General features: G+C 54.5%; 1 protein-coding gene across 4 annotated transcripts; it reads left to right on the forward strand.

Moving 5' to 3' along the window:
- The first annotated feature begins 291 nt into the window (after positions 1–291).
- Positions 292–23,217, forward strand: AIF1L (allograft inflammatory factor 1 like). 4 transcript variants are annotated; one of them, XM_004269085.3, is made up of 6 exons: positions 292–451; positions 631–692; positions 11,932–11,998; positions 14,567–14,608; positions 16,888–17,050; positions 20,434–23,217. In XM_004269085.3, exons 1-6 carry the CDS (start codon positions 421–423, stop codon positions 20,519–20,521), a joined length of 453 nt encoding a protein of 150 aa, XP_004269133.1. In that variant the 5' UTR covers positions 292–420; the 3' UTR covers positions 20,522–23,217. The 4 variants fall into 4 exon arrangements, with proteins under 4 accessions (XP_004269133.1, XP_033282832.1, XP_033282833.1 ...); XM_033426941.2 differs by lacking the exon at positions 14,567–14,608; XM_033426942.2 differs by lacking the exon at positions 631–692 and having other exon boundaries at positions 294–451.
- The last annotated feature ends 226 nt before the right edge of the window (positions 23,218–23,443 follow it).

Raw genomic sequence — 23,443 nt, forward strand, 5'->3', positions numbered from 1 at the left:
CGCATTTGATCTTTATAGCCATCCCACGAAGTGCGTACTAAGGTCGTCCACGGTCTGTTTAAGGGGAAACCGCGGCCCGGAGCGGGAAGGGACTGGTCGAGGTTCCTGCAGGAGCGGAGAGGGAGGTGCTCACAGGCGGCCCCCGCGCCGTGCATTTTCCGCGTCCTCCAGCAGAGGGGCCGGCGGCGGGCTCGGCGTCCAGCATAATAGCCGCTTTGATGCCGGGCGGCGGGGAGGGGAGGAGAGGGGAGGCGGGTCGGGAGGGGTGGGAGGGAGGGGAGTGTCCGGCCGCCCGCGCCATCCCTCCGCCCCTCGGTCCCACCGCCACACGCCGCGCGAGCTCGGACCAGGCGCCGGCCCCTCCTCCTCGTCCTCGCCGCGGTCGCGAAGCCCCGAGCCGGCGGAAGCCCGGTGCTCACCATGTCGGTCGCGCTCAGCAACAGGTTCCAAGGTAGGCGCCGCTGTCCCCACGCTGTCCCGCGCCCCTGCCCACACCCGGTGTCCCCCGCCCGCCACCTGTGCGCACGGGGCGGTCGGTGGGGTCTGCCGCGCGCGGGAAGCGGGCGCGAGCCGAGGGCGCGCGGCCCGGGGAGACCCCCGCTTCCCCGGCCGCCTCTTTGTCTCCTCCAGGAGGGAAAGCGTTCGGTTTGCTCAAAGCCCGGCAGGAGAGGAGGCTGGCCGAGATCAACCGGGTAAGCGCGCGCCGCCGCCTTCGCTTTTCCAGCCCCGCCGCCTCCGAGGGCAGCTGGCGAGTCGGCCCTAAAGCTCCCAGCGCTCCGCGGGTCCCACCTCCGTCTGCGCGGCTGTGCCTGCCGCAAAATCAACCCCCCTTCCTCTCCTTCACCCGGGCTTCCCCCGATTTCTTTCCTCCAGCCCCCTCCCTGTGCCTCCAGGTAGGTCCCCCTCCACCCCGTCCACCGCCCTCTGGTCTCGGGTTGCAAGTTGTTACTCATAGACTAGGGAGGTAGGGCCCTCCCGGGAGCTCTGAGGCCAGCCTGGCCCACCGGCCCCGGGCTCCCCAGGAGCCAGCCTGGGACCAGCTGCAGGGACTTGGCGCTGGAAGGGACCCCTGATGTCTCGAGTAATTCCCAGTTTTACAGCGAGGGACGGAAGAGAGGCTCAGAGAGGTGAGGGGGCTGCCCCTAGATGGCACAGCAAGTCTGGGTCAGGCTGCAGTTAGAACCCTGGGCTCCAGACTCACAGGCCAGTGCTCGCTCCACCCAAAAAAAGGTTGGCCTCCGGCCTCTCCCCACCCCCCAACACACACACACACACACACACACACACACACACACACACACACACAACTCCTTCTCACTCAGGCTTTTAGGAAAGGTTGCCTTAGAGACTTGGTGCTTTTCATCCTGATCCTAGTGGATTTCTAAAAAGAAATCCTTCCGGCTGTTGCCAGGCACACAATGGGACGTTTTAGACCTTTGCTTAAACACCATTCAAATGGGCTCCCCTGGTGGCGCAGTGGTTGAGAGTCCGCCTGCAGATGCAGGGCACACGGGTTCGTGCCCCGGTCCGGGAAGATCCCACATCCCACATGCCGCAGAGCGGCTGGGCCCGTGAGCCATGGCCGCTGAGCCTGCGCGTCCAGAGCACACGGAAGAGGCCACAACAGTGAGAGGCCCGCATACCACAAAAAAACAAACAACAAAAAAAAAACACCACCATTTAAATTCTAGAAGATATGGAAAACTGTTAGGGCCTGCCTGGATTGGCCAAAACTCAAAGGCAGCACAGCAAGACTGGGGCTCAGATCTGGTCTCCATTATGTACTAGCTCTGTGGTCCCCAGCGAGGACCTCTCATCACAGAGCCGGGGGCTCCGTGAGGGCTCCATGAGGGAAGGCATGTTACGTGATTGGTCCAGCACCTAGCACAAGAGAAGACCTCCATGGATGGTACTAGGATACTTCTTGAGGAGGATGTCTCCAGGTTTCCTTCTAACTGGTTGCAGAATCATGCCCACTGAAACAAGGCTGGACATTTCCCCTGCAGGCTCCCCCGGGCCACTGGGCACCCAGCTCAGAGTCCCAAAGTGGAAGGCTGGTGAGGGTCAGCAGGGCCCTGGTGGAGTCCATGTGGAGGTGGGTCCACGGTTGGCAGCACGGTTGTAGTATAACTCTTGACAGGGGCTTGCAGTCTTTATTCGCTCCTTGATTTCCTTGGACTGCCTAGAGCTAGGCAGCCTGCCTGGTTTCATTCCACTGGCCGTAGGAATCCCATGGAGGGTTCTGGGGACCCCAGGGTCCCTCCAGGTAAACTCTGGCCTCCTCATCGCCATCCTCATCTGGCCTCTTAGTGCCATGTTGAGCACAGCTGAAAGGGAGCCTGGGCGTCTGGCTGGGGCTCTCGGGGGTCCAGGCTGCTGGGCTCCCCCCCAGTTCACTCTGCGGCCAGCTCAGCCTTGGTCTTGGCTGCTTTGGTCCTCTGGACAGGAGCCTGGAACCCTGACCTCATACAGCCCCCTGGGCCACTCAGCAGGCTGGGTTCCAAGCCAGTTGAATCCACCCACAGCCAGCGGACCCCGAGCCAGAGACAGCTGGAGATGGGGGAGAGGGGATTGTAGTTGGACAGACCAGAGGAGCTGAGAGCGTGTGGGACTTTCCATGCCAGCCCTGCCCTTGGGGGGATGGGGGGATTAGGTGGGGTGTGGAGGTGAGGCCACAGGGCTGTTTTGGGAGGTGTACTGGCTTGGCTCAGAAGGGGGAGGGGCTGTGGCTCTCTGGGGCTGGTCTGGATAGCGCTGAGATTGGGGAAGGTGAACAAGAGGGGGCTGTGTCCAACCACCTCGGGACCCCAACGCCCAGAGAGGGCAAGCAGCTGGCCAAGGCCACACCGAAGCCGGTGACAGAGCTTCCAGCCTAGCGTCCTTTCCCCGACTGGATGCTACTCTGAGACCCACCGTGTGAGCCCGGGCTACTGTCAGGTTGCTGGGACCCAGGCTCTGGGCTCCCGGAGGAAGGAGGCTCAAACCAGAAGCTTGAGCTGCTTCCCACCACAGCAGGTCAGGGTGGCCCCACCACAGTTTAGAGTCATGGGCAGAGGGGGCTGTTCACTGGCTCTGTGACCTTGGGCAAGCCACTTGAGGTGATGGTAGCAGGTTTGTTGTGATTTTGCAGCGGAGATAATCTATGTAAAGCACACAGGAGAGCGGGCTGCTGTCTTGATTGCTATCATTGGTTTGTTTGGGACTTAAAAGTGTGGGAGTGGAAACCCAGGGGCAAGGTCTGAGGTAGACTGGCTGCTCGGCCTGGACCAGACCCCTTTGTCGGGCAGAATCTTATCTTCCCGTGTCTGAAATGGGAGCAGAGACCCCTGCTCTGCTCTAAGTCCCTGCAACAATCGGAGGAGATGAACAGACGGAAGCTCCTTGCAGACACTTCAGGGAGTCGCTGTGTTTGAGGGTCTGAGTCGGTTTTACCCACGGCCACGGCCATGGTGGAAGTTCCCTTGGGTGGATGGATTCTGGAGGGAACCACGTTGGCAGTCCAGATTGCCTGCCTTTGGGCTGCAGCTTCACTGCCCCACTGGAGGGGGGCTTCCGGGGGGCTGGGCTGAACAGCTGCCCCAGTGGTCCCGTGGAAGCCAGAAGGCGTGAAGGATGGGGCTTCGTGACTCACTGTATGTGCTTGGGCACCGCTGTGGCTGCTGCCTGGGGCAGAGCCCAGCCTGGCTATGAGCTCTGGAGGCTTCTCTGGGCCAACCGTTCCTCTGGGGCCTTTCTCCCCGCTGGGATGGGCCAGCTTCCAGAGGGCAGTGGGGTAGCTCAGTCTTGGCTATTGTGCTTATAAGGGATTCAGGAGTCAAAATAGAAGGGGACTTGGGTGGACCTAAAGTCCTGGTGGAACTGTATGAAAACGCACTTTTTTGGGGTTTCGCTCTAGATTTTGCTCTCATTTTCTGAGCCCTTGGCGTGTGCCAGGCAGTGTGCCAGGCGTGCTTCAGACATTATCTCGTCGGATGTGCACTCCAACCCTGCGAGTGTCTGTTCCCATTTTGCAGGAGACGTCAGAGGGCCTGAGTAAATTGCCTGGGTTTAAACAGCCACACTTGAACCCAGGCTCTTCTCTCCATTTCTGGCCTTGATTGGGGCTCCTCTGTATGTGCCCGCCCCACCTCCGGGCTGTATGTGTGTGCGCGCGCGTGCGTGCTCGCGCGTGCTCTGCACCACTGGAGCGGGCAGGACCAGCGCGCGTCTCCTACTCCCCCACATAGCTGACATTCCCCGCGCCCTGATGGCATGGCAGGTGACCCCGGGCCAGCCGGGGCCGGCCTTATATGGCAACGGGACAAATTCCCTCCAGCTTCCCACAGGGACAGGGGGAAGCTGTGGGGCTGGGTGGGTGCCCCTCAGAGTGCCCTTAGCCTTGGAATGGAGCAGGAAGACACTGGAGGATGGTGAGAGCCGTGGCTTTGCACCCGCCAGAGGCCAGGATCTTTAACAAAACAGCATGAGTGGTGCCTTTGCTCCGGACCTGGCACTTGACGTAAATCATCTCACAGACTCCTCTCAATGGAACACTGGATTAGATAGATGCCCAGCCAGAGTCTGTAAACTTCCCCATGAGACAAGGATTACTAAGCCTCCCATTTTACAGATGAGGAAACAGAGGCTCAGCCAGGTGAAGTCACCCAGCCAGGAAGTGACACAGCCGGGATTCTGTCTCCGGACGCTGCCCCTGGCCCGCCCTGGCCCCTGTCCACCAGGTGGCTGTGGCCTCGCTGTGACACAGGCCTCTCTTGCTTATGTGGATAAGGATCTCTGGCTACTGTCTTGCCCTCTCAGCCGTCCTAGGTCGAATGAAGGGCACTCAGCATTCCCTGTAGCATATCGGTGCCTGATGGTTATTTCAGAACCCACGTGGCACCTGTGCTGGGAAGAACTGGGTACGGCAGGCTGGATAGCTCTACCTGGGGTGAGGCTTGTCCCCAGCCCTTCCCCCAGTAGTGGGGGACCTCTGAGACCTGACCCAGGCACTACACAGGTGTGTCTCTTTTCCTGTGTACTGGCAGTGCCACCCTGTCCCTGCCCAGGTGAATGTGCCCAGCTGGCATCGCCGGGCACCCGTCTCTCTTGCTCTTCCTTAATATATTATAAGGGAGATGGTGATAAGGGGCCACGTGAGCTTCTGAGGATTCAGTGTCCCCGCAGGTCCAACCAGTCTCGACCTCGGTGTGGCCATGTCGCAGGAAGCTGGAGATGGAATTTCTGCAGGGTCTGCTTCATTTGTGTAGTCAGTGGGGGTGTTTTTCTCCAGCTGCCCCATCTATTGGCGAGGGCACAGCGTCCGGATGAGGCCCCAGAGCTGCCGTGGGGAATGTGAGCCTGCTGTCCTCGTGGGTGCATGTTACAGGCTCCTGCTACACGCCAGGCACCAGGCCGGGCGTCTGTGGCCTGGCCCTGGCCCTTTAAGAGCCTGTGGGCTGCATCAGAGGCCACATGGCCAGGCATCGTGCTGCCTGTCCTTGGGGTTTTCCCCCAAGGCTTCAGCCACCAGCCCCTTGGATGGCCTCCGAGATGGTGCTTATCTGCCAGCCCTAAAATTCTGCTGCGGCTAATTCATAAAGGCAAGCCTGGAGGGCCAGGAGCAGGTGCTAGAGGTACCAGCCCAGAAAGAGAGTTAAGTCAGGGTGGGCTTTGGGGGGTGCAGGCAGGTGGCAAAGGTCTGGAGGCCAGGACACAGCAGGGGCTGCCAACCTCTGCTGGTTGGGGAAATAGCCCCTCCTGGTCATGAGCACTTGGACGGGGCTCTCAGGGGGTGGGGGGAGTCTCTGATGTGCATCGGAGGTTGCAGATGACCAAGAGAGGCAGCAGTGAGCCCGTGCAGCTGCAGGCACCGTCCCTCGGGGCTGAGATGGGTGCACTCTGCCCTCCGTGGATGGCCAGTCACGACCAGTTCAGCCATAGGTATCCAAGGACAAAGCAAAGTTTGTCCTCGAGGAGGAATGACCAGAGAGAGGGTCAAGACTCACCAGGAGGACTTCGTGGCACAGTAGGGGACAAAGAAAGTTGTGGGTGGGTCTCTTCTCTGCCTTTCCCCAAGAGTTGTCTCTCGGTGTGGCTTGAGTTTGGGCGATCCAAACGCACAGTGATAATCGCTAACCGTTAGTAAGTATACTAGGAGCCAGGCTCTTTCTATGCAGTTCGCTCATTTAATCTTTACACCAACCCAGTGAGGAGGTTCTATCTTTATGATTCCATTTTGCAGATGAGGAAACTAAGGCCCAGAGTGGTAAGGCAAGTTGCCCAGGGCCACAGAGCTAGTAAGTGCTGGAGCTGGGATTTGAGCCCTGGCAGCCCGAGTCAACCTCCCTGCCCCGTCCCTCTGCCTTGCACGCCCTGTACTTGCCTAGAGGAAGGATGGTTTGATCAAGACCTTGCCCTCTGGGCCTCAGTTTCCCCAGCTGTTGAACAAAGAGAGCAAGCCGGATGCTCTGAGGAGTCCCTTCTGGGTTCTGTGACTGGGTGGATGTTGGAACAGCTCTGCCACCTCCCTGGGCCTGGCCTGTGGACACTGGCTTGAGAAGTGACTGCCTGGTTCAGAGCTTCCTGTTTTCAACCCCAGGCTCCTCCCTGCTTGCATTTCCTGGTTCTTTGCCAGGGACTGACCAGGCCACCAAGGCCTCTAGACTTGCCACTCTCAGAGCCCAGGGGACCCCTGCATCTCTCATACCTGGAGACCCTGACAGCAGTTTCTACAGCCTGAAGAACTTGTCTTTTAGGACGGTGGGTTGGAGTGGGAGAGGGGCTAGAATAAACCATCTACACACACCCCCACGCCCCTAGAGGGCTATAAAGTGGTTCCCTGGCCTCTGGAATAACATCTTTCTGCCCAAGAGGAAAGGTAACTCCCAGTATTGACTTTCTTTGCCCAGAAACCTGTGGCCAGGCCTTGTTTGGGGCAGGGAGGGAGCTGGGATGGTGAAGGGAGATAGACCTTGAATTGTGAAAACGTTGTGATCTTTAGTAAGTTGAGCAACCTCTCTGGGCCTCAGTTGTCCCATCTGTCAAATGGGAATACCCAAAAAGGAGAAAGAGCAACCATAACCAGCCTAAGTTAGGGGAGGGGTTTCCTTCCTAATCTATTTAATAGTCAGTGATGGTCTGGATGATGAGCTGTGGGTTGTAAGTGGACTGAATGTATATAGATGTTAGCCGATAATAATAATAAATGACTAACATTTATTTAACATTTACTAAGTGCCGGGCACTGTGTTAAGCACTTTAGATCTGTTTGCTTACGTACTGTAATTCTCAGGACAAGCCTATATGGTTAATACTTTTAGCTTTCCTACAGATGAGGATACTGAGGCACAGGTAAATGAAGTCATTTTCACACAGCACTAAGTGTGCTCAGACCTAGGCATTCTGGCTCCAGTTTGCCCTCTTTTTGTTTCTGTTTTTGTTTTTCTTCCAAACATCTGGAGCAACTTCTAGCTCCATCTTCTCTGCCTGGGGGCCCAGAGTTAGGGCAGGGCGGGGCGGGTACAAGGGATCCGCCCAGTGGGCGTGGCTGCGCCCTGAGGCTGAGCTAGGAAAAGGGGGGAGGACCCCTGGAGGGAGGAAGCTGTGGGCTGTGCATGAGCAGGAACCAGGAATCCAAAGCTCGGAGGTGGGGTGGGAGCTGGCAGCCCAGCCAGTGGAGCCCCTGTGCCTGCCACCCGCCTTCCTGCCTCCCTGGCCCCCTGGTCCACACAGCTGCCCACCCACACGTGAACGAGTCAGCTGCTTCTCCCACCCCCCCGTCACTCTGTGGCTCAAGCATTTGTCTCTGTTGGCTCTAAGGAAATGTGTGTTTCCAACCTCTGAGGCCTTTCCAGCCTCTGTCATACACACACACATGCATTTGCAAAGCTGCCTTTCCGTTGCAGGGCTGAGAGTGGAGAACGTCATTCTGGGCTGAACGGCAGTATTCTCCATTCATTCAGTAATGTTTATTGAGCACCTACTGTACGCTGGACACTGCTGGGTGCTAGGCATCCGTGGGGCAGAGACAGTAAACACATCCTCCTGGATGTGTCCTGTGACCAAGGACCTGCCTCCTCTCAGCATCCTTCCAACACCCACTTCCTTGGGTCACTTCTACTCCCCAGCTCTGCAGGGAGGGAACCCAAGCGGCCTCTGCAGTGGAGCTGAATCCCAGCTCAGCCACCTGTGAGCTGTGCTTCCTTGATGAGCAAGTTGTTCATCCTTTCTGAGTCTCAATCCATTGACCCTTCCTGCAAATATTTATTGAGCACCTACTATGCAGAACCCGGCAGGGGGAGACAGATAATGGACAATACCCTTAGTAAGCAATTACACCGTAAATTGTGTTAGGAGATGACTCATCATGGTATAAAAGGTGTTATCTTAAGGTGGATTGGAAGTGGAGGAGGGGACTCCAGTGGACGGAGTGGATGGGGTTGGCCTCATTGAGGTGGCGACAGTTGAGTAAAGACTTGAAGGAGGTGACATGCAGATATGTGCGCTCCAGGCAGGGCACACAGCTGGAGCAAAGGTCCCATGGTGGGAGCACGCCTGGCATGGGAGAGGCACAGAAGGGAGGTCAGGGTGGCTGAGGCTCCCACTCTGGTGGAGAGGGGTGGGGAGTTGGGGACAAAAATGAAATACCATGTTAGATGGTGATTGGTGCTAAGGAGAAAACCGGCTTCATCAGCGAAAAGACAATAATCCTGGAAGCCCCGGGGCTGCCGAGCGCACGGTCCTGGGGTCAGGTCCAGGGAGGGGTGTGGCTATCAAGCACCCTGTGAGCTCTTGTCTGTCTCTGTCTGTGTCTCATTTGTCTCCAAGACCCAGGACCATGTCCTACCCCTCGAACCCAATCTGTCTGGATCCCTAGAGGTGATCAGTGTCTATTACAGACAGGCTCCAGGCTGGTGCGGGATTTCGGGTCCACCAGAGCCTGGGAATTTGGAGGACCCCCAGGTCTTTCCCCAGAGGTTCCCAGATGTTGAGCCTTACCTGGGTTCTTGTGCCTCCCCAGGAAGGCTTTCCAGTTCCTAATGTGGTGAAGTGAAGGGAACATAGGGACAATGTGGTGAGTTGAACGTAGGCTAAATGGGTTCTACTTAAAACTTCGGAGATGGTGAAGTTCCTACTTTTACGAAATATCCTTTTCTGAACTCGTGGCAACAGTCCATGGTCATCATTTAAAGTCTTTACTTGGCAAAATAAAATCTTGAAAGCCCAGTATTAGCACCTTCCCCCACGCTTTTGTGTTTTTTTTGGAAACGTTTCTTTCTGTTTCACCCCAGAGTCTGGGAACCATTGGCCAATTTGTACCTCCGCTGGACAGATATGGGATCTGTGACCCCAGGAGGTGCCTGGGTTGCTCAGGGTCACAGACAAGAGTTAATTGCCCTACTTTTGGTCAGGGAATGGGGGTGGGGGCCTCAGTGGAGAAGACCTACGAGAGGAAGCCAAGAGGAAGGGAAGGACAGACAGAGCCAGCCGACAGGAGGGCAGCCTTCCAGGCTGCAGGGGAAGGTTCCAGCTCCGTGGAGCTAAGCGCAGACAGGGCTGTGCATGGCACACAGTAATGAGGCTCTGAGTGAGGCTGTGGCCGAGCCAGCTGGACCCCATGGGCCCTGGAGTCTGATGGACACAGGTTCCAAACCAACCCTGAGCTTCCCCAGGACCTGGGGACCCTGGACATGTTATTAGCTCTCTGGTCCTCCTGTTGTCACCTGTAAAATCAGATAACAGTGGCTGTGAGGATTGAATGGGATAACATAGTGCCTGCCAAAAGCAAGGGGGCTATCAGAGGCCCCCTGACCCAGCGAGGGAAGCCACATTGGCGGGGGGTTCCTTCTACTCAGTCAAAGGCTGCTGAGTTAGTGTGGAGGAACTTGAACCCTGGAAGGGATCAGATTCTGCCCTACACGGAATTGTACCTACTGTTTACTGAGCACGGACGCTCGAGCCAGGTGCTAACTGCCCGCAGTGGGTTGTCTCGATTGAGGGGTAGGTGTCTGAGGAGGTGGGTACCCGTGAGCCCCTTTGACAGCTAGTAAGGAGGGGGCTGAGGATCCAAACCCAGAGGGCTTCATCCTCACTTAGGTTCTTGTCCTTGTCCCATTCTACCTTCCATTTACAGTGACTGGAGAGGTAGTGAGTTCCCTGTCCTAGGAGATGTGTAAGTACAGACCTGGTCATCATTTAGTGGGAAATGACGGCAGGAATTTAGAAACATATTGAGTGATTGACCCAGATAAATTTTTTTTCATTTAAAAGATCATTTATTGAACTACAAGTACATATTTGTATGGAATGTTCTAAAATTTAGAATTAGAATTTTTTTAAACCCCTCAAAATTCACTTATAAGATGTCTTTGGTTGGCCTGGTCATAGTAGGAAAAACATTCAAGATGGTAGAAAAACCAAGTTCAGCATAATGATTACCTCTGGGAAGGAAAAGAAATGGGATTAGGGAGGGGCAGAAGGGTCCTTCAAACTGTGTATCAGTTAGACCTAGATAACATTTAACATCATTTTGTTTTGTTTTATTTTATTTATTTATTTTTTGGCCGTGCCACGTGGCATGCAGGATCTTAGTTCCCCGACCAGGGAACGAACCCGTGTCCCCTGCAGTGGAAGTGTGAAGCCTTAACCACTGGACCGCCAGGGAAGTCCCTAACATCATTTTAAACAGGGACTTCCTGTAATTTTAGGATAAAGTTTAAATTTATCCTAAAATTATCCTTTAGGATAAGGACCTTGTCTTATTCACCTTGGTCTCACCTGCTCCCTGGATGCCTAGAATAGAGCAGTGTATACTGTGGTTCCTCAAAAACTGTTGAAGGAATGAAGGAGTCACAGCCATGTCCAGTTAACTCAACGAGGAAAGCAAGGTCCAGGGAAGTAGAGGGGATTTGTGGACTCTGGTGCCAGGATGGGAACACACCCTCTGTTTCCTCATCTGAATGCAGGTTCTAGGGACGCTTAAAGATTAGCAACAAGGCAAGTAAGATACCTGGCCACTGCGCCCAGCCTAGCAAGTGCTAATTGTTAGTTTTTTGTTTTGAAGCCGGGCGAATACCTGCTCACTGCCCATCTTTAAGCGTCAGGGTTAAAGATAGATGCAGGCTCTAAAGTCAGACAGAGCTGACTTGAAGTTCTGGCTCTGTGAACCTCAGTTTCCTCATCTGTAAAATGGGAGTAATAATAGTTGCCACCTCTTGGGCCCACTGAGAGATCCGGAGCGACCATGTGGGTTAGTGCTTCGTTCTGGGGGCTGTTGTTAGTCCCCTCCCATCTCCTCCCAACTCCATCTGGTTCTGAAAAGACTCATTTGAGTCTCTCCAAGCATCTGAGGGGAAGGTGGGGCCTGTTTTACAGGTGAGGACACAGGTGAGAGGGTAAGTGATCTCTCAAGCAGTGGACAGTTATTTTCTGACTAGAGAGAGACTAATAATAATAATATAGCAGTTGCTGCTTACTGAACACTCTCCTTGGATGCTCATGCAAGAAGACGCTATGACCGTTATACCCATTTGGCAGATAAAGCAATAGAGATTCAGAGAGGGATCAGTGTGTTCAGGGTCACACCCCTAAGACGTTAATGCCAGGGCCAAGCCACGTGTCTTTGGTTGCTCATGGCTTCATGGATCTTGGAGCCGGGGTGCCCTGGGGGGAAGCCCAGGTCCCTGCACCCGTAATTCAGAGGTTGACTGAAGGTGTTTAGTCTTCTACAGCGGAACCTCTGGGCCCCACCCCCAGCTGCTGAGCAAACTTCCTACCCATGGGGTGGATTGTACCCATCCGCCTCTGGGGGTTGACAGGAGGCCAGGACTACCACTGCCCTGCGCGGCCAAGCCCAGCCACCTGGCGGGAGAGGAGGCGATGGGCAGTGGGCCTGTGTGTTGGTGAGTTCTGCCTGCTGACCCCTTGCTCAGTGCTGTCCTCTCTCCTCTGTAGGAGTTCCTCTGTGACCAGAAGTACAGTGATGAAGAGAACCTGCCGGAAAAACTTGCAGCCTTTAAAGGTGAGCTGGGGCTGGCTGCCCACCCTTCCCCCCAGGAGAGCTGGGTGGGCCCCTCCACCCCCTTATACAAATCCTCGCCCGCAGGGCCAGGCTGCACCCGTGTTGCATCCACAATACCCCTCTTCCCGACGGGCTGTGAGACGGGATGCCCAGCCTGGGGGCACAGGCCCCTCGTCCCTCGCCTGCGGGCCCCGGCCGGCCCTGCCCTTCCCTCCCTTCTGCTGCCCAGCAGGGCTCAGGTTGGCTCCTGCCCGCCCCTGCCCAGGCCCTGCTCGCTCCCGGGGCCCCAGCACACAATCAGCTCTTTGTAGCAGCCCTTGTCTCTCCCCCTGCGCGGTGGAGCATCTTGGGAGCCCCTGCGGAGAATGGACGTTTGTGTCACCACAGTGGGGCAGGGGGCAGAGTTTCTGCCCATTGAATCTCGGCAGCACAGGATGAAAAGAAAACAGGGCCCGGGAGTCCGCGCGGGGAGGGGGCGGCATAAAGGTCCTTCTGTTCCGGGCCCTGGCGCTTGGTTCTCAGCCAGCAGCTCGAAAGGAGAGGAGCTGTGCACATAAGGAGTGGGACAGACCCACCTTTCCTGTCCGGGAGATGCACTCGCGCTGCGGGGGCCCTGGGCGCGCTGGGGGACCACGTGAACATCCTCCAGGCTGCGTCCCCCCTCCCCCCCCAGAGTCTTGGCAACGTGGACACCCTCCCTGCTCCAGGGCAAGGAACCTGCCAATGCTCCTCAGACCGCTTATAACGTAGCCATCCTTAGGCAGGACACCAGTGGCTAAGCATTTGCTGAGCGTGACCTTGTGTTCAGGGTTGCGATCTTCCTGCCTCATCCCAATCCAGCCAGGAGGGAGATGGTGAGAGCTTTAGTTTACAGATGAAGAAACTCAGGCTCAGAGAGGTGGGGTCATCTGCCTGGGGTCACACAGCTCACCTATGGCAGAGTTGGGGCTTATACCCATATTGGTTTCACTCCAAATCCCCTGCTTGTCACCGTTACACAATGGTGCTTTTTACGTGGGAAGGAAGGAAGCGAGGAAGGAAGGAAGAGAAAGAAAGAAAGAGAGAGAAAGAGAAAGAGAGGGAAAGAAAGAAAGACGGAAGGAAAGAAAAGAACTAGAAGAAAGAAAGGAAGGAAGGAAGAAAGAGAAAGAAAGAAAGGAAGGAAGGAAGAAAGAGAAAGAAAGAAAAGAAAGAGAAGAGAAGAAAAGAAAAGAAAAAAGAACTAGAACGAAGACACGCCCACCCCTGGCTGGTTCCCCTGCCCCATCCCTCTGCCCCTTCCCCTCCCAGTGCAAAGCAGGAGCAGCCAGTCCTTTCCCTTCTCCCTGGATACCAGTAGGGTCACTCTTCAGAGGTGGCTCTGAGAGGAGGGACAGAGGTCCCAGGGGTCTAACGACCGTTCTCCTTGTCTTCATTGGGCTGTAGGATAAGGGTCCATCCTGGGACCACAGGAGGTTACCTTGGAAGCCAAGGGACTACGGAGGTTTCAAATCATTCACTCATTTGATCTCCAAATGAGCCTTACTAGGCACCAGGCCATCTGGGGCCTGGGTACACAATGGAGAAAACACAAGACGGCCCCTGGCCAAAGGAGCCCGTGTCCTAGTGGGGGAGGGGTGGTGAAGAGAGAGCAAGGAAGTAGAAAGTGTGTCAGATGGTAGCAGGTGCTTTGCGGGGGTGACTGACGGTGCCCAGTTAAAAAGGCTTGGGGGCCCTGAAGGCGTGAGGAGGAGCCCTGAGAATGCCCAGGAGGAACATGCCAGGCAGAGGGGCGGCAAGCCTGGGCTCAAGGGTCACTGGCAGGACCTTGGCTTTCTCATGCTGGCTGCTGGTGCAGAATAGACCCTGTGGCTACTCAAGGCCGCACGACTTGTTTGCCCCCACTGCCTGGTCAGGAGACACCAAGCTCGTTGCTCCGACCCCTTGATCAGGGAGGTTTAACTCAAAGTCTGCAGGTGAGGTTTGCGGGGAGGGTCTCTGCGCCCCGGGCACTGTATTTGCCACTTTGTAATCAAGGGCAGGTCTGCGGGCATTTCTCCAGAGAGAGCATCAGATTCTCAGTGGTAGCCATGACCGCCCCCCCACCACCAAAAGTTCAGAACTACAGGGACTTCTTAAATTGGGGGTTCTCACGCCTAGCTGCCCATCTGAATCGCCTGAGATACTCTGAAAACACACCAATTTCTGCCTCCCAGATCCTGCAGATCTGCATCTCCAGGGCCGGGAATTTATTCTGGTCACTTTACAGCCGATTCGGATGCAGCCAGCCCACACTGGGGGCCTGGGGGGAAGCCGCTGCCCTTCTTGGTACAGGGTCAGAGTGGCCCCCGGGCACCTTTCTCCATGGTGCCTGTGAGCAGGTGATGCAGGTGGGCAAGCCCTTTTCCCAGAGACAATGGTTTTCCCCAGAGGAATGACGGGACTTGTGTCAAGACCCCAACGTGGGGTGAGGAGGATGGTGTGGGCACCCTGGGGACCCAGCCAGCTGCCCTCAGGGGAGTCCCTGGGACCCTGCAGGGGGCAGCCCTGCTTCCCAGTTAATGCCAGTTTTTGCTCTGTGATTTCCAGAGAAGTACATGGAGTTTGACCTGAACAATGAGGGCGAGATTGGTGAGTGAGGCCTTGGGTGAGCGGGCGGGTGGGGTGGGGGAGAGTGCTCCGTGGGTAGGGGGTGTGGGCGTCCAGAGAACCCCACTGACTCGCCTGCATGGGTGAGCGGCCTGGGGCTATATTTTGAGGATGACAAGCACCGACTGAAGCTTCCCCGATGGGCCAGGCCAGCCAAGCTGGCCTTGAACTTGTCTGCCTTTCACCCTGGATCCCCTGCCCCCCAAACTCCTCTCCCCACTGCTTCCCTCCCCGACCCCAGCTCCCTGCCCACACCCCAGCCTCCCACCCCAGGTGCTCCCCGGACTCAGGATAGAGGTGCCACCCAGCCCAGGGCTGGAGATGCTCAGGCTGTTGCCACCCTGGCCCAGGGGCCTGGCATTTCCTTTGTCCCCAAGCCTGTCCTTCCATTTGAACACTGTCCTGCAGTTGACAAGGGCCTTCCATGGACATTGGTCCTCTCTTCCAGCAGACCTTTATTGTGTCCTGCCGTCCAGGCGCTAGGGGTGACAAACACCTTTTCCATGGCACTTATGTTCATGACCATACCTTGACCTTCACCAGTAGTGACACGGTCAAGGTCGGTTTAATTGTTCCCATCGTACGGATGAGGAAACCGAGGCTCAGAACGGTGAAAGGACTTGCTTGGGGCATGTGGTCATTAAGTGGCAGCCAGGGCCCAGATCCCAGCCTGTGGTTTCCGAGTGGGTTCTCCCTCCAGCGTTTCTCCCCCTCCTCTGTCTTCTCACATTTTTCTCCTTTTTGAATATTTTTATCCCTTTTTTTCTTAAAGCGATGTATCAAATGAATACATCGTCATCCTAAAACGTTTTGGCAATCACAGCAAAGCACAAAGACAAAAATACATCGCCACAATCCCACCTCCCAGAAATAACTGTGATAAAGATTTTGGTTTATATCCTTCCATTCTTTGTTCTAATCACAAACACCGTTCGATACCATTTTAGGACCTCCTTTTAAAATTTTGTACAATATATTGTTAGTATTTTGACATATAATTCATTTTTTTTTAATATAATTAATGGCTGCATGATATCCCATTTGGGGACAGACTGTAATGTATTCAGCCAATGCCTTAGTATCACCCATTTAAATGATGTCTGGTTTTAACTCATTGACAATCCTGTGAAGAACGTCTTTGTACATGAATCATTATCCACATTGCTGATTATTTCTTTAGAGTAAATCTCAGGAATTAGACCTTCTGGGTCAAAGGCTTTTGAAGCATCTTGCCAAATTGCCTTCCAGAAAGGTCTTGCCAATTTAGAGTGTGGCCAGCAGCGTGTAGGAGACCTTTCACTTCTTCCTGTAGAACACTGCCCAGCTTTCTTTGAAATGTCCTGGACATCCTGGCACCTAAGGGTCTGGCACCAGTCGTGCTGGCCCTGCCTCTCCGGTGAGCTGGCCCACTACTCCCCTGATCCTAAAATTGGCCCCTTGCTCCACCCGCACTCCCACTGTCCTTTGCTGACCTGACGCATTGTTCACGGAACAATCCGAAGGAAATTGCCTCAGATCTTGGGAGCCAGGAGGTCAGAGGCACCAACTCCTCGGAGTGTAGTGACTTTGGTGCCTCCCTTGTTTTTCTTGAATTTTGTTCTTTTGTTGGTTTTCCTGCTCTGCGGGATGTTCTTGGCATCCTCTCCCTTCCAGCGAGGTGGAGCCAGGGACCGCAGGGTGGGAGTGGCAGGTGGGGAGAAGCTGCCACCGCGCCCTGGAAAGTGACTCCTGATGCCTGGGTCAGGCCGACGCCCTGACCCCACCTCACTGGGCCGTGACTTCCCGGGTAGCTGGAGCCGCAGGCTCACGGTCACCTGAACCTTAGGCAGCAGCAGAGAGAACAACAGAATGAAGAAGAGAGGCTGTGTTCCTGGACACCTGCTGTGTGCCAGGTGCTTCTGCTGCATCCTCGCTCCAGATGATCCCATCAACCCATTTTACCACTGATGGGAGGAGGGGCTCAGAGAGGTTAAGTAGTTTGTCCCAGGTCCCACAGCCAAGAATAGCAGAGCTGGGTTCCAACCCAAGTCTGTCTGACTTTAGAAGCCCAAGTCCCTAACCACTAGTCCATACTGCCTCCACAGAGAGCAGGGAAGGTGTGATGGGCTCATTCTCCCTGGAGGAGAAAAGCTGTCGACTGCAGTCTCCAGGGATGGACTCTCCTGCCGGGCTTGTTCTGGGCATGGGGGTGCCAGAGGGGAGCTTCCCCACTCAGCCGGGCCCCCTGACTCCACTTAACGGCTCTGCTTTTCCTCCGGCAGACCTGATGTCTTTAAAGAGGATGATGGAGAAGCTTGGGGTCCCTAAGACCCACCTGGAGATGAAGAAGATGATCTCGGAGGTGACGGGCGGGTTCAGCGACACCATCTCCTACCGAGACTTTGTCAACGTGATGCTGGGGAAACGGTCGGCGGTCCTCAAGCTGTGAGTACCTCCCACCTCTCCTGGGACCTCTGGAGGCAAAGTCATAGTGTGTGGAGAGGCTCCTGGCTTGGGCGCCTCAGCCAGTCCCTAGCCAGGAGGTAATTCACTATGTGATCTGCTGGGCAAGATGCTTAATTTTGATGAACATGATTTTCTTATTTGTCAAATGGTCACATTAATATGTACCTTGCAGGCAAAATGAGCCTGTAGCAGAACCTCTGGTAGAATCAGTGCTCAGTAAGTGGCCGACTGTGACGGTGACGATGATGATAAATGCACTGCTGAAACCTTCTGAGCCTCAGCTTCCTTGTTTGTAGAGCGACTCTACCACCCCATGGGGTTGTGAGCATAACAGAGTCAAAAACCGGCTCTAAAGGGAGGTATTGTTCAAATTTTGATGCTATTTCTTGCTACTGAAACGACCTTGGGCAAATTACTTTCCTTCACCTATAAGACAGAGATGGTCATAAATATCTTTTTTTTTTTTTTTTTTTTTTTGGCGGTACGTGGGCCTCTTACTGTTGTGGCCTCTCCCGTTGCGGAGCACAGGCTCCGGACGCGCAGGCTCAGCAGCCATGGCTCACGGGCCCAGCCGCTCCGCGGCATGTGGGATCTTCCCGGACCGGGGCACGAACCCGTGTCCCCTGCATCGGCAGGCGGACTCTCAACCACTGCGCCACCAGGGAAGCCCCGGTCATAAATATCTTGCATGAAGTGTTGTCCTGAGGGTTAATGAGATAATATATATGAAGCGTCTAGCCCAGTACCTGGCTGACGGCAAACACCTAGTGTATGGTGGCCAAAGTCACACTTTGCGGGTACTTCCCCACTGGAGAGCAGCAGAGAAATTCCTTGGAGAGTCCCATGGTATGTGTTCAAGCTGTAAAGGACACTCACTTGGCTTTTACGCGATAAGATTAACTTTTTCTTAAAAAAATTGAAGCATAGTTGATTTACGATATTGTGTTAGTTTCGGGTATACAGCAAAGTGATTCAGTTATACATATGCATGTTTTTTTCAGATTCTTTTCCATTATAGCTTATTACAAGATAGTGAATGTAGTTCCCTGTGCTACACAGTAAATCCTTGTTGTTTGTCTATTTTATATATAGTGGTGTGTATCTGTAAGATTAACTTCTTCAAATGTACCAATGTAAAATATACCTGTCTCATTTTACAAAGCGGGAAGCGGGGTGACCTGCTGGTAAGCCCACGGTTCGGGCTGGTCTGGTTGGAGTGTTTATTGTCGGGAGGGATGGGGCAGGAGGGGTGGTGGGAGAACCGTCCAGGTCAGATCATGCTGCACCTGAGAGGCCAGGTGGTAGCAATAAGAGTGGTGATGCTATTAAAAACCACACCTAAGATTTAGTGGACATTTACTATGTATTGGGCACTTCCAATCTGATCCATCTAGTCTGCATAGTGACTCCTTAGATGAATCATTCATTCATTCAGCAAATATTTATTAAGCACCACCTGTGTGCCAGGAATTATGCTCGGTGCTGGGGACACATGAATTACTTACATTCTGATGGAAAGAGACAGACAAAAACAAACCACAACACCAGATTGCAACAGTGCAATACAAAGAAAAATAAAGTGGGCGAGAGGAATAGAGAGGGGTGGCATAGTAGGCAGAGAGGGTCTCATTGAGCAGGTGACATCTGACCTCCTGCGCGAGGGAGATGTGAAGAAACGAGCCATGTGAATATCTAGGGGAAAGCATTCCAGGCAGAGGAAGCGGCAAGGGCAGAGGCCCTCTTACGCTCAAGGAATAGCACAGAGGCCCGTGTGCCGGAGTGCAGTGAGTGAAGGATGAATCTGCAGAGATGGGCAGGGGCCAGGTGATGTGGGCCACGGTTGATTTAGCATTTTGTACTGCCGTGGAGGGATGCCATTGGAGTACTCTAAGCTAGGAGCTGCCTTTTAAAAGGCCCCCTCCGACTGCGGTGGGGACAAGAGTGGCAGCAGGCAGGCCGGTAGGAGGCTCGTGCACTTGTGCAAGTCAGAAATGGGGCTCTCAGCCTGGAGAGGCTGTAGTGGAGGTGGGCAGGGGCTGTCAGAGTTGGGAGTGATTTTGGAGGTAGAGCTAGAAGGGTTGTTTCCAGGTTTAAAAGAAAACAAGGAGTCTGATGGTTGTAAGGTCTGGGGTCTGAGTTAACTGAGTGATGGTGCTGTTTGCTTTGAGAAAAGAGCAGGGGGGAAGGTGGGAATTGAGCTCAGTTTTGATGTATTGAATTGGAAGAGCCCCTAGACACGCAAGGGGAGGGGTTGAGGAGGGAACTGGCTGTGCAGATCTGGAGCTCAGAGGTAAGCCGTTTGTGGACTATCACGCTTTGTTGTTGTTTTTTTAAATTTTATTTTTTAATTAATTTATTTATTGGCTGCGTCAGGTCTTCGTTGCTGTGCATGGGCTTGCTCTAGTTGTGGCGAGCGGGGGCTACTCTTCGTTGCGGTGCGCGGGCTTCTCATCGCGGTGGCTTCTCTTGTTGCGGAGCACGGGCTCTAGGCGTGTGGGCTTCAGTAGTTGTGGCTCGCAGGCTCAGTAGTTGTGGCTCGCGGGCTCTGGGGAGCAGGCTCAGTCGTTGTGGTGCACGGGCTTAGTTGCTCCACGGCATGTGGGATCTTCCCGGACCGGGGCTCGAACCCATGTCCCCTGCATTAGCAGGCGGGTTCTTAACCCCTGCGCCACCAGGGAAGCCCGACTATCACACTTTGGATGGGATTTAAAGCCAGGGACTGAAGGAGCCCACCCAGGGAGGGAGTACAGAGGGTGAAGGGCACTGTCACTTGGAACAGCTCCAGGATGCAAGTGCTTTTGACATCCTCACTTTCAGTTGGAAACATTGAGCATCGGTGGGGTTGAGTGTCTTGCAGGAGTCACCAGCTAGGAAGGAGTAGGGCTGGGATTCAAATCCAGGCAGTTTCCCTCCAGAGGCTATACTTTGAACCCCCATCCTCTTCTGCTGCCCAGATTTTACTGTCAGAGTAGTGGGAGGTTTTTGAAGATCTGAAGGGGTTTTGAGCAGAGCCACGGCCCAGCCGAGCTCTGCTTCCTCCAGGCAGTGTGCTCAGGGGAAGGCGCATGACCTAGAAGTCCAAGGTCTCGAGTGAGTGTCGTCCTGCCTCGGGCTGCCTGTGTGACTCGGACGAGTCTCATTGCCCCTTTGTGTCTCAGCTTTCTCCTCTGTAAAATGGGACTAGCAGCCCCCTCTGTGGAGTTGCCGCATGGGCTTCTGGGAAAATCTCGCTGGAGAGTGGATGCAAGGGCATTCTGTGGAGGACCCTGCAGACGTGAGGGCTGGGATGATCTTTCCCTGGACGAGGAAAGGAGTCCTAATCCTGTTTTGTGTTTTCTTTCTTTTCTCCGTTTCTGAACCAGAGTCATGATGTTTGAAGGAAAAGCCAACGAGAGCAGCCCCAAGCCAGTTGGCCCCCCTCCAGAGAGAGACATTGCCAGCCTGCCCTGAGGACCCCCGCCTGGACCTGCCCCGCCCTCCCCACTCCTCTGCCTCCCTCCTGATCTCACTGCCCTTCTCGACTCATTGCGATGTGTCTTATTTGTTCTGTTTGGTCGTTGTGCGTTTGTTTTTTCATCAGCAGAGTCAGTGATCTCTTTGTATAGCACAAGTTATCTGCCTTAAAGGGGCTCTGGGTTGGGGAGTCCAGATCGCCTCCTTCTCTTTTTCCATGCATCTCCCCTCCCTGTGCAGAAGGGCTGACATTAAACCAAAAACCAGAGGGTGCAGGGCCAGGACAGGGAGACTGGAAACCTGTGATTCCCGCACTTGAAGCTGGTACTGTTTGTCCTTCCAGGTCACTGAGCTAAGTCCTGGTACCCTGGCCTGGCCCTGGTGAGGCCCTCTGCCCGTTTCAGAAGACCCTGGAGTCGGGATAAGGCTGCAGGGCCTCGTTAGGGTATCCTCGGACAGCTCTGTGGTTCCAGTGCTCTTGGGTGGGCCAGGATGTGGCCACACAGTGTCCCACCTCCTCAGCTGGTGCCCTCTCAGTCCACACTTCGTCTTATCCTTAGTGAGGTGACAGAAGGAGAAAAGGAGAGGGACTTGGCAATTTGAGCCCTTCAGGAAGGTTCCAGAGGAATCCTCTAGCCTTGCCCCCTGGCCACACCTTTACAGGCAGCTCAGAGGAAGGGTGCAGCTCCCCCTGACCCTTGCTGGGGCTTCAGAGGCAGAGGGGGTCCAGGGGCCTTGGGGGAGGGGATTCAGCTCAGTCTAGTCCCACATTTTATGGAGGATGTTGAGGGCTACAGGATAGGAGGATGAGGACTTAAATGCTCATGGCAAAGAGAGGCAGCACCACTGTTAAGCCAGGAGCTGAGAAATAGGTTGCCTTTCTGATCCCAATCTGCTTGAAACCTGACTCTGCTTCCCCATTTGCCTTCACACCTTCCTTACACCATTCATTCATTCATTCATTCACTCACTCCGTCATTCAACAGGTATTTATTTACAACCTATTATAAGCTTTAAGTCCCCCCACTTTGTCCTGACATGTGCCATGTCCCGTGTCTCTCTAATTCATCATTCTGTTTCCAAATCACTCAAAACCTTGAGCTTGGGGATTAGATTGTCACCTGTGTTTTTTATTATGGACTAGGGTTTTAGAGCCCTGACTCACCCTGTAGGTTAGCTGGGCCAGGCCTCTCAGTTCACAGGTGAGGAAACTGTGGTGACCCACAGGGATTAAGTGCCTTGCCCTAGGGCAGGGGTCAATCTGGAGATGGAAGATCCGACCGGGGCCCAGGTGTTCAGATGCCCTGCCCATGCCTCAGTCAGTGATGAAAACAAGGGAAGGGGCGGAGAGGGGCAGTCTCCTAGGTCAACCCTTGGGCGAGGCCCTGGGCCAGGATTCACCCTTCCCAGTGCCTCCGAGGCAGCATCAGCAGGGACCCCAGCCTTGACCCCACCTGTATTCTGGAGTCCCTTCCCCTGCCCACTCAGGACTTAGATGCACTCATCCATTGAACGTGTTTATTAACCACCTGTTATGGGCCAAGAGCTAAGAACCCAGTAGTGAAATGGACAGACTCATGGAATTTAGAGTCTAGTGGGGAAGTCTGACCCAGGTGATGAAAGTTAGGAAAGAGGAGGATATGAGGTGACTGCAGGGCAATGCTGGGGGGCCTAACTGGGCCCAACACTGGGCAAGGGTCTTGGAGAAGCCTTCACAAACCTGAAGAGGAGAGCTGTGGGGGGCGCTGGAGCCCCTGGGAGCTCCCTGTGACTCCTCTGACCTGTAATCAAGGCCAAGGAGCTGACTTTACAGCAGCTGCAGGGAGTGGAGCAGGTAGGGGATGGGGAAACGGCCAGGCTGGGTTAATCCACTGGTCTCGGCCAGTTCAGGAACAAGATTATTTGGCCACGACTGGCTGATCTTCGGCCTAAGAAGGTACTTCAAATGCATAAGCCTAGTTGAAGTTTAAACCCCAGCAGAACATTCCACCCTGTAAATGTAAAATCTGACCTCCACTCCCTCCCCTGCCTTTTTTTTTTTTTTTCTCCTGAGATCCTTAGGTGAGCAACTGCCTGTCTCCACCCCTTCCCACTGCCTCTCCTTTCTGGGACAGGCTGAGACCTTTGAGCAAGGTAATGCCTTCCTTGACTACCCATCATAGTCAGTGTATCTGTACCTCACTCAGACAGGAGGACAGAACCAACCAGGCTTATTTCAGCGGGTTACACACTTTACAAGACTGCAGGAAACCTTCTTAAGGGAGGAGAGCAAGTGGGTGTGTCCCCAGCTTCTAGAAAGGGCAGGAAAGAGTTCTCTCATTGGATGGGGAGTGTCCTGGGGAAACTTTACCAGCTCCTTCCTCATTTGGAATTCAACTTCCAGAGGGAGAGGGTCTCAAGAGTGGTCCCTGGAAAGGGGGTGTGGTCTGCATGTATTTCAGGTTGTGGCTATTAGCTCTAGGACTCTTACTTCTCTGGCTAAGGGCTCAGCTTCTAGGAGTTCAGCTGTCTTCTTTCTGAAAGACCAAATCTAACTAATGTAACCAGCAGCTTGGGGACTGCCGAGTATGGCTCTGTCCCTGCCATTCAAAAGGAAGGAGTGTGTCGGGCAAGTTCAAGTGGATGCAGTATGTGTGTGCGGGTGCGTGTTGAGTATGTGTGGTACTGGACTGGAAATAAAACAGACAAACTTATCAACGTCTTGACTGGTGTATTTTGGGGGTGGTTCCGGGGTCAGCAAATTCAGAAGAGCTAGCTGATATAGTGACACGACTGAATGTGTCCTGTGTGCCTTTACTCCTCACAGCAACCCCATGAGTAAGGTTCTATCATATCATCCTAGTTTGATAAATGAGAAGCAGGCTTGGAGCAGAGAAGCAGTTTGCTGAAAACCAAATAGTAAGTGGCAGAATACACCCC

Source organism: Orcinus orca, chromosome 6, assembly GCF_937001465.1.
Source record: "Orcinus orca chromosome 6, mOrcOrc1.1, whole genome shotgun sequence".
In the NCBI taxonomy this organism is placed as follows: Eukaryota; Metazoa; Chordata; class Mammalia; order Artiodactyla; family Delphinidae; genus Orcinus; species Orcinus orca.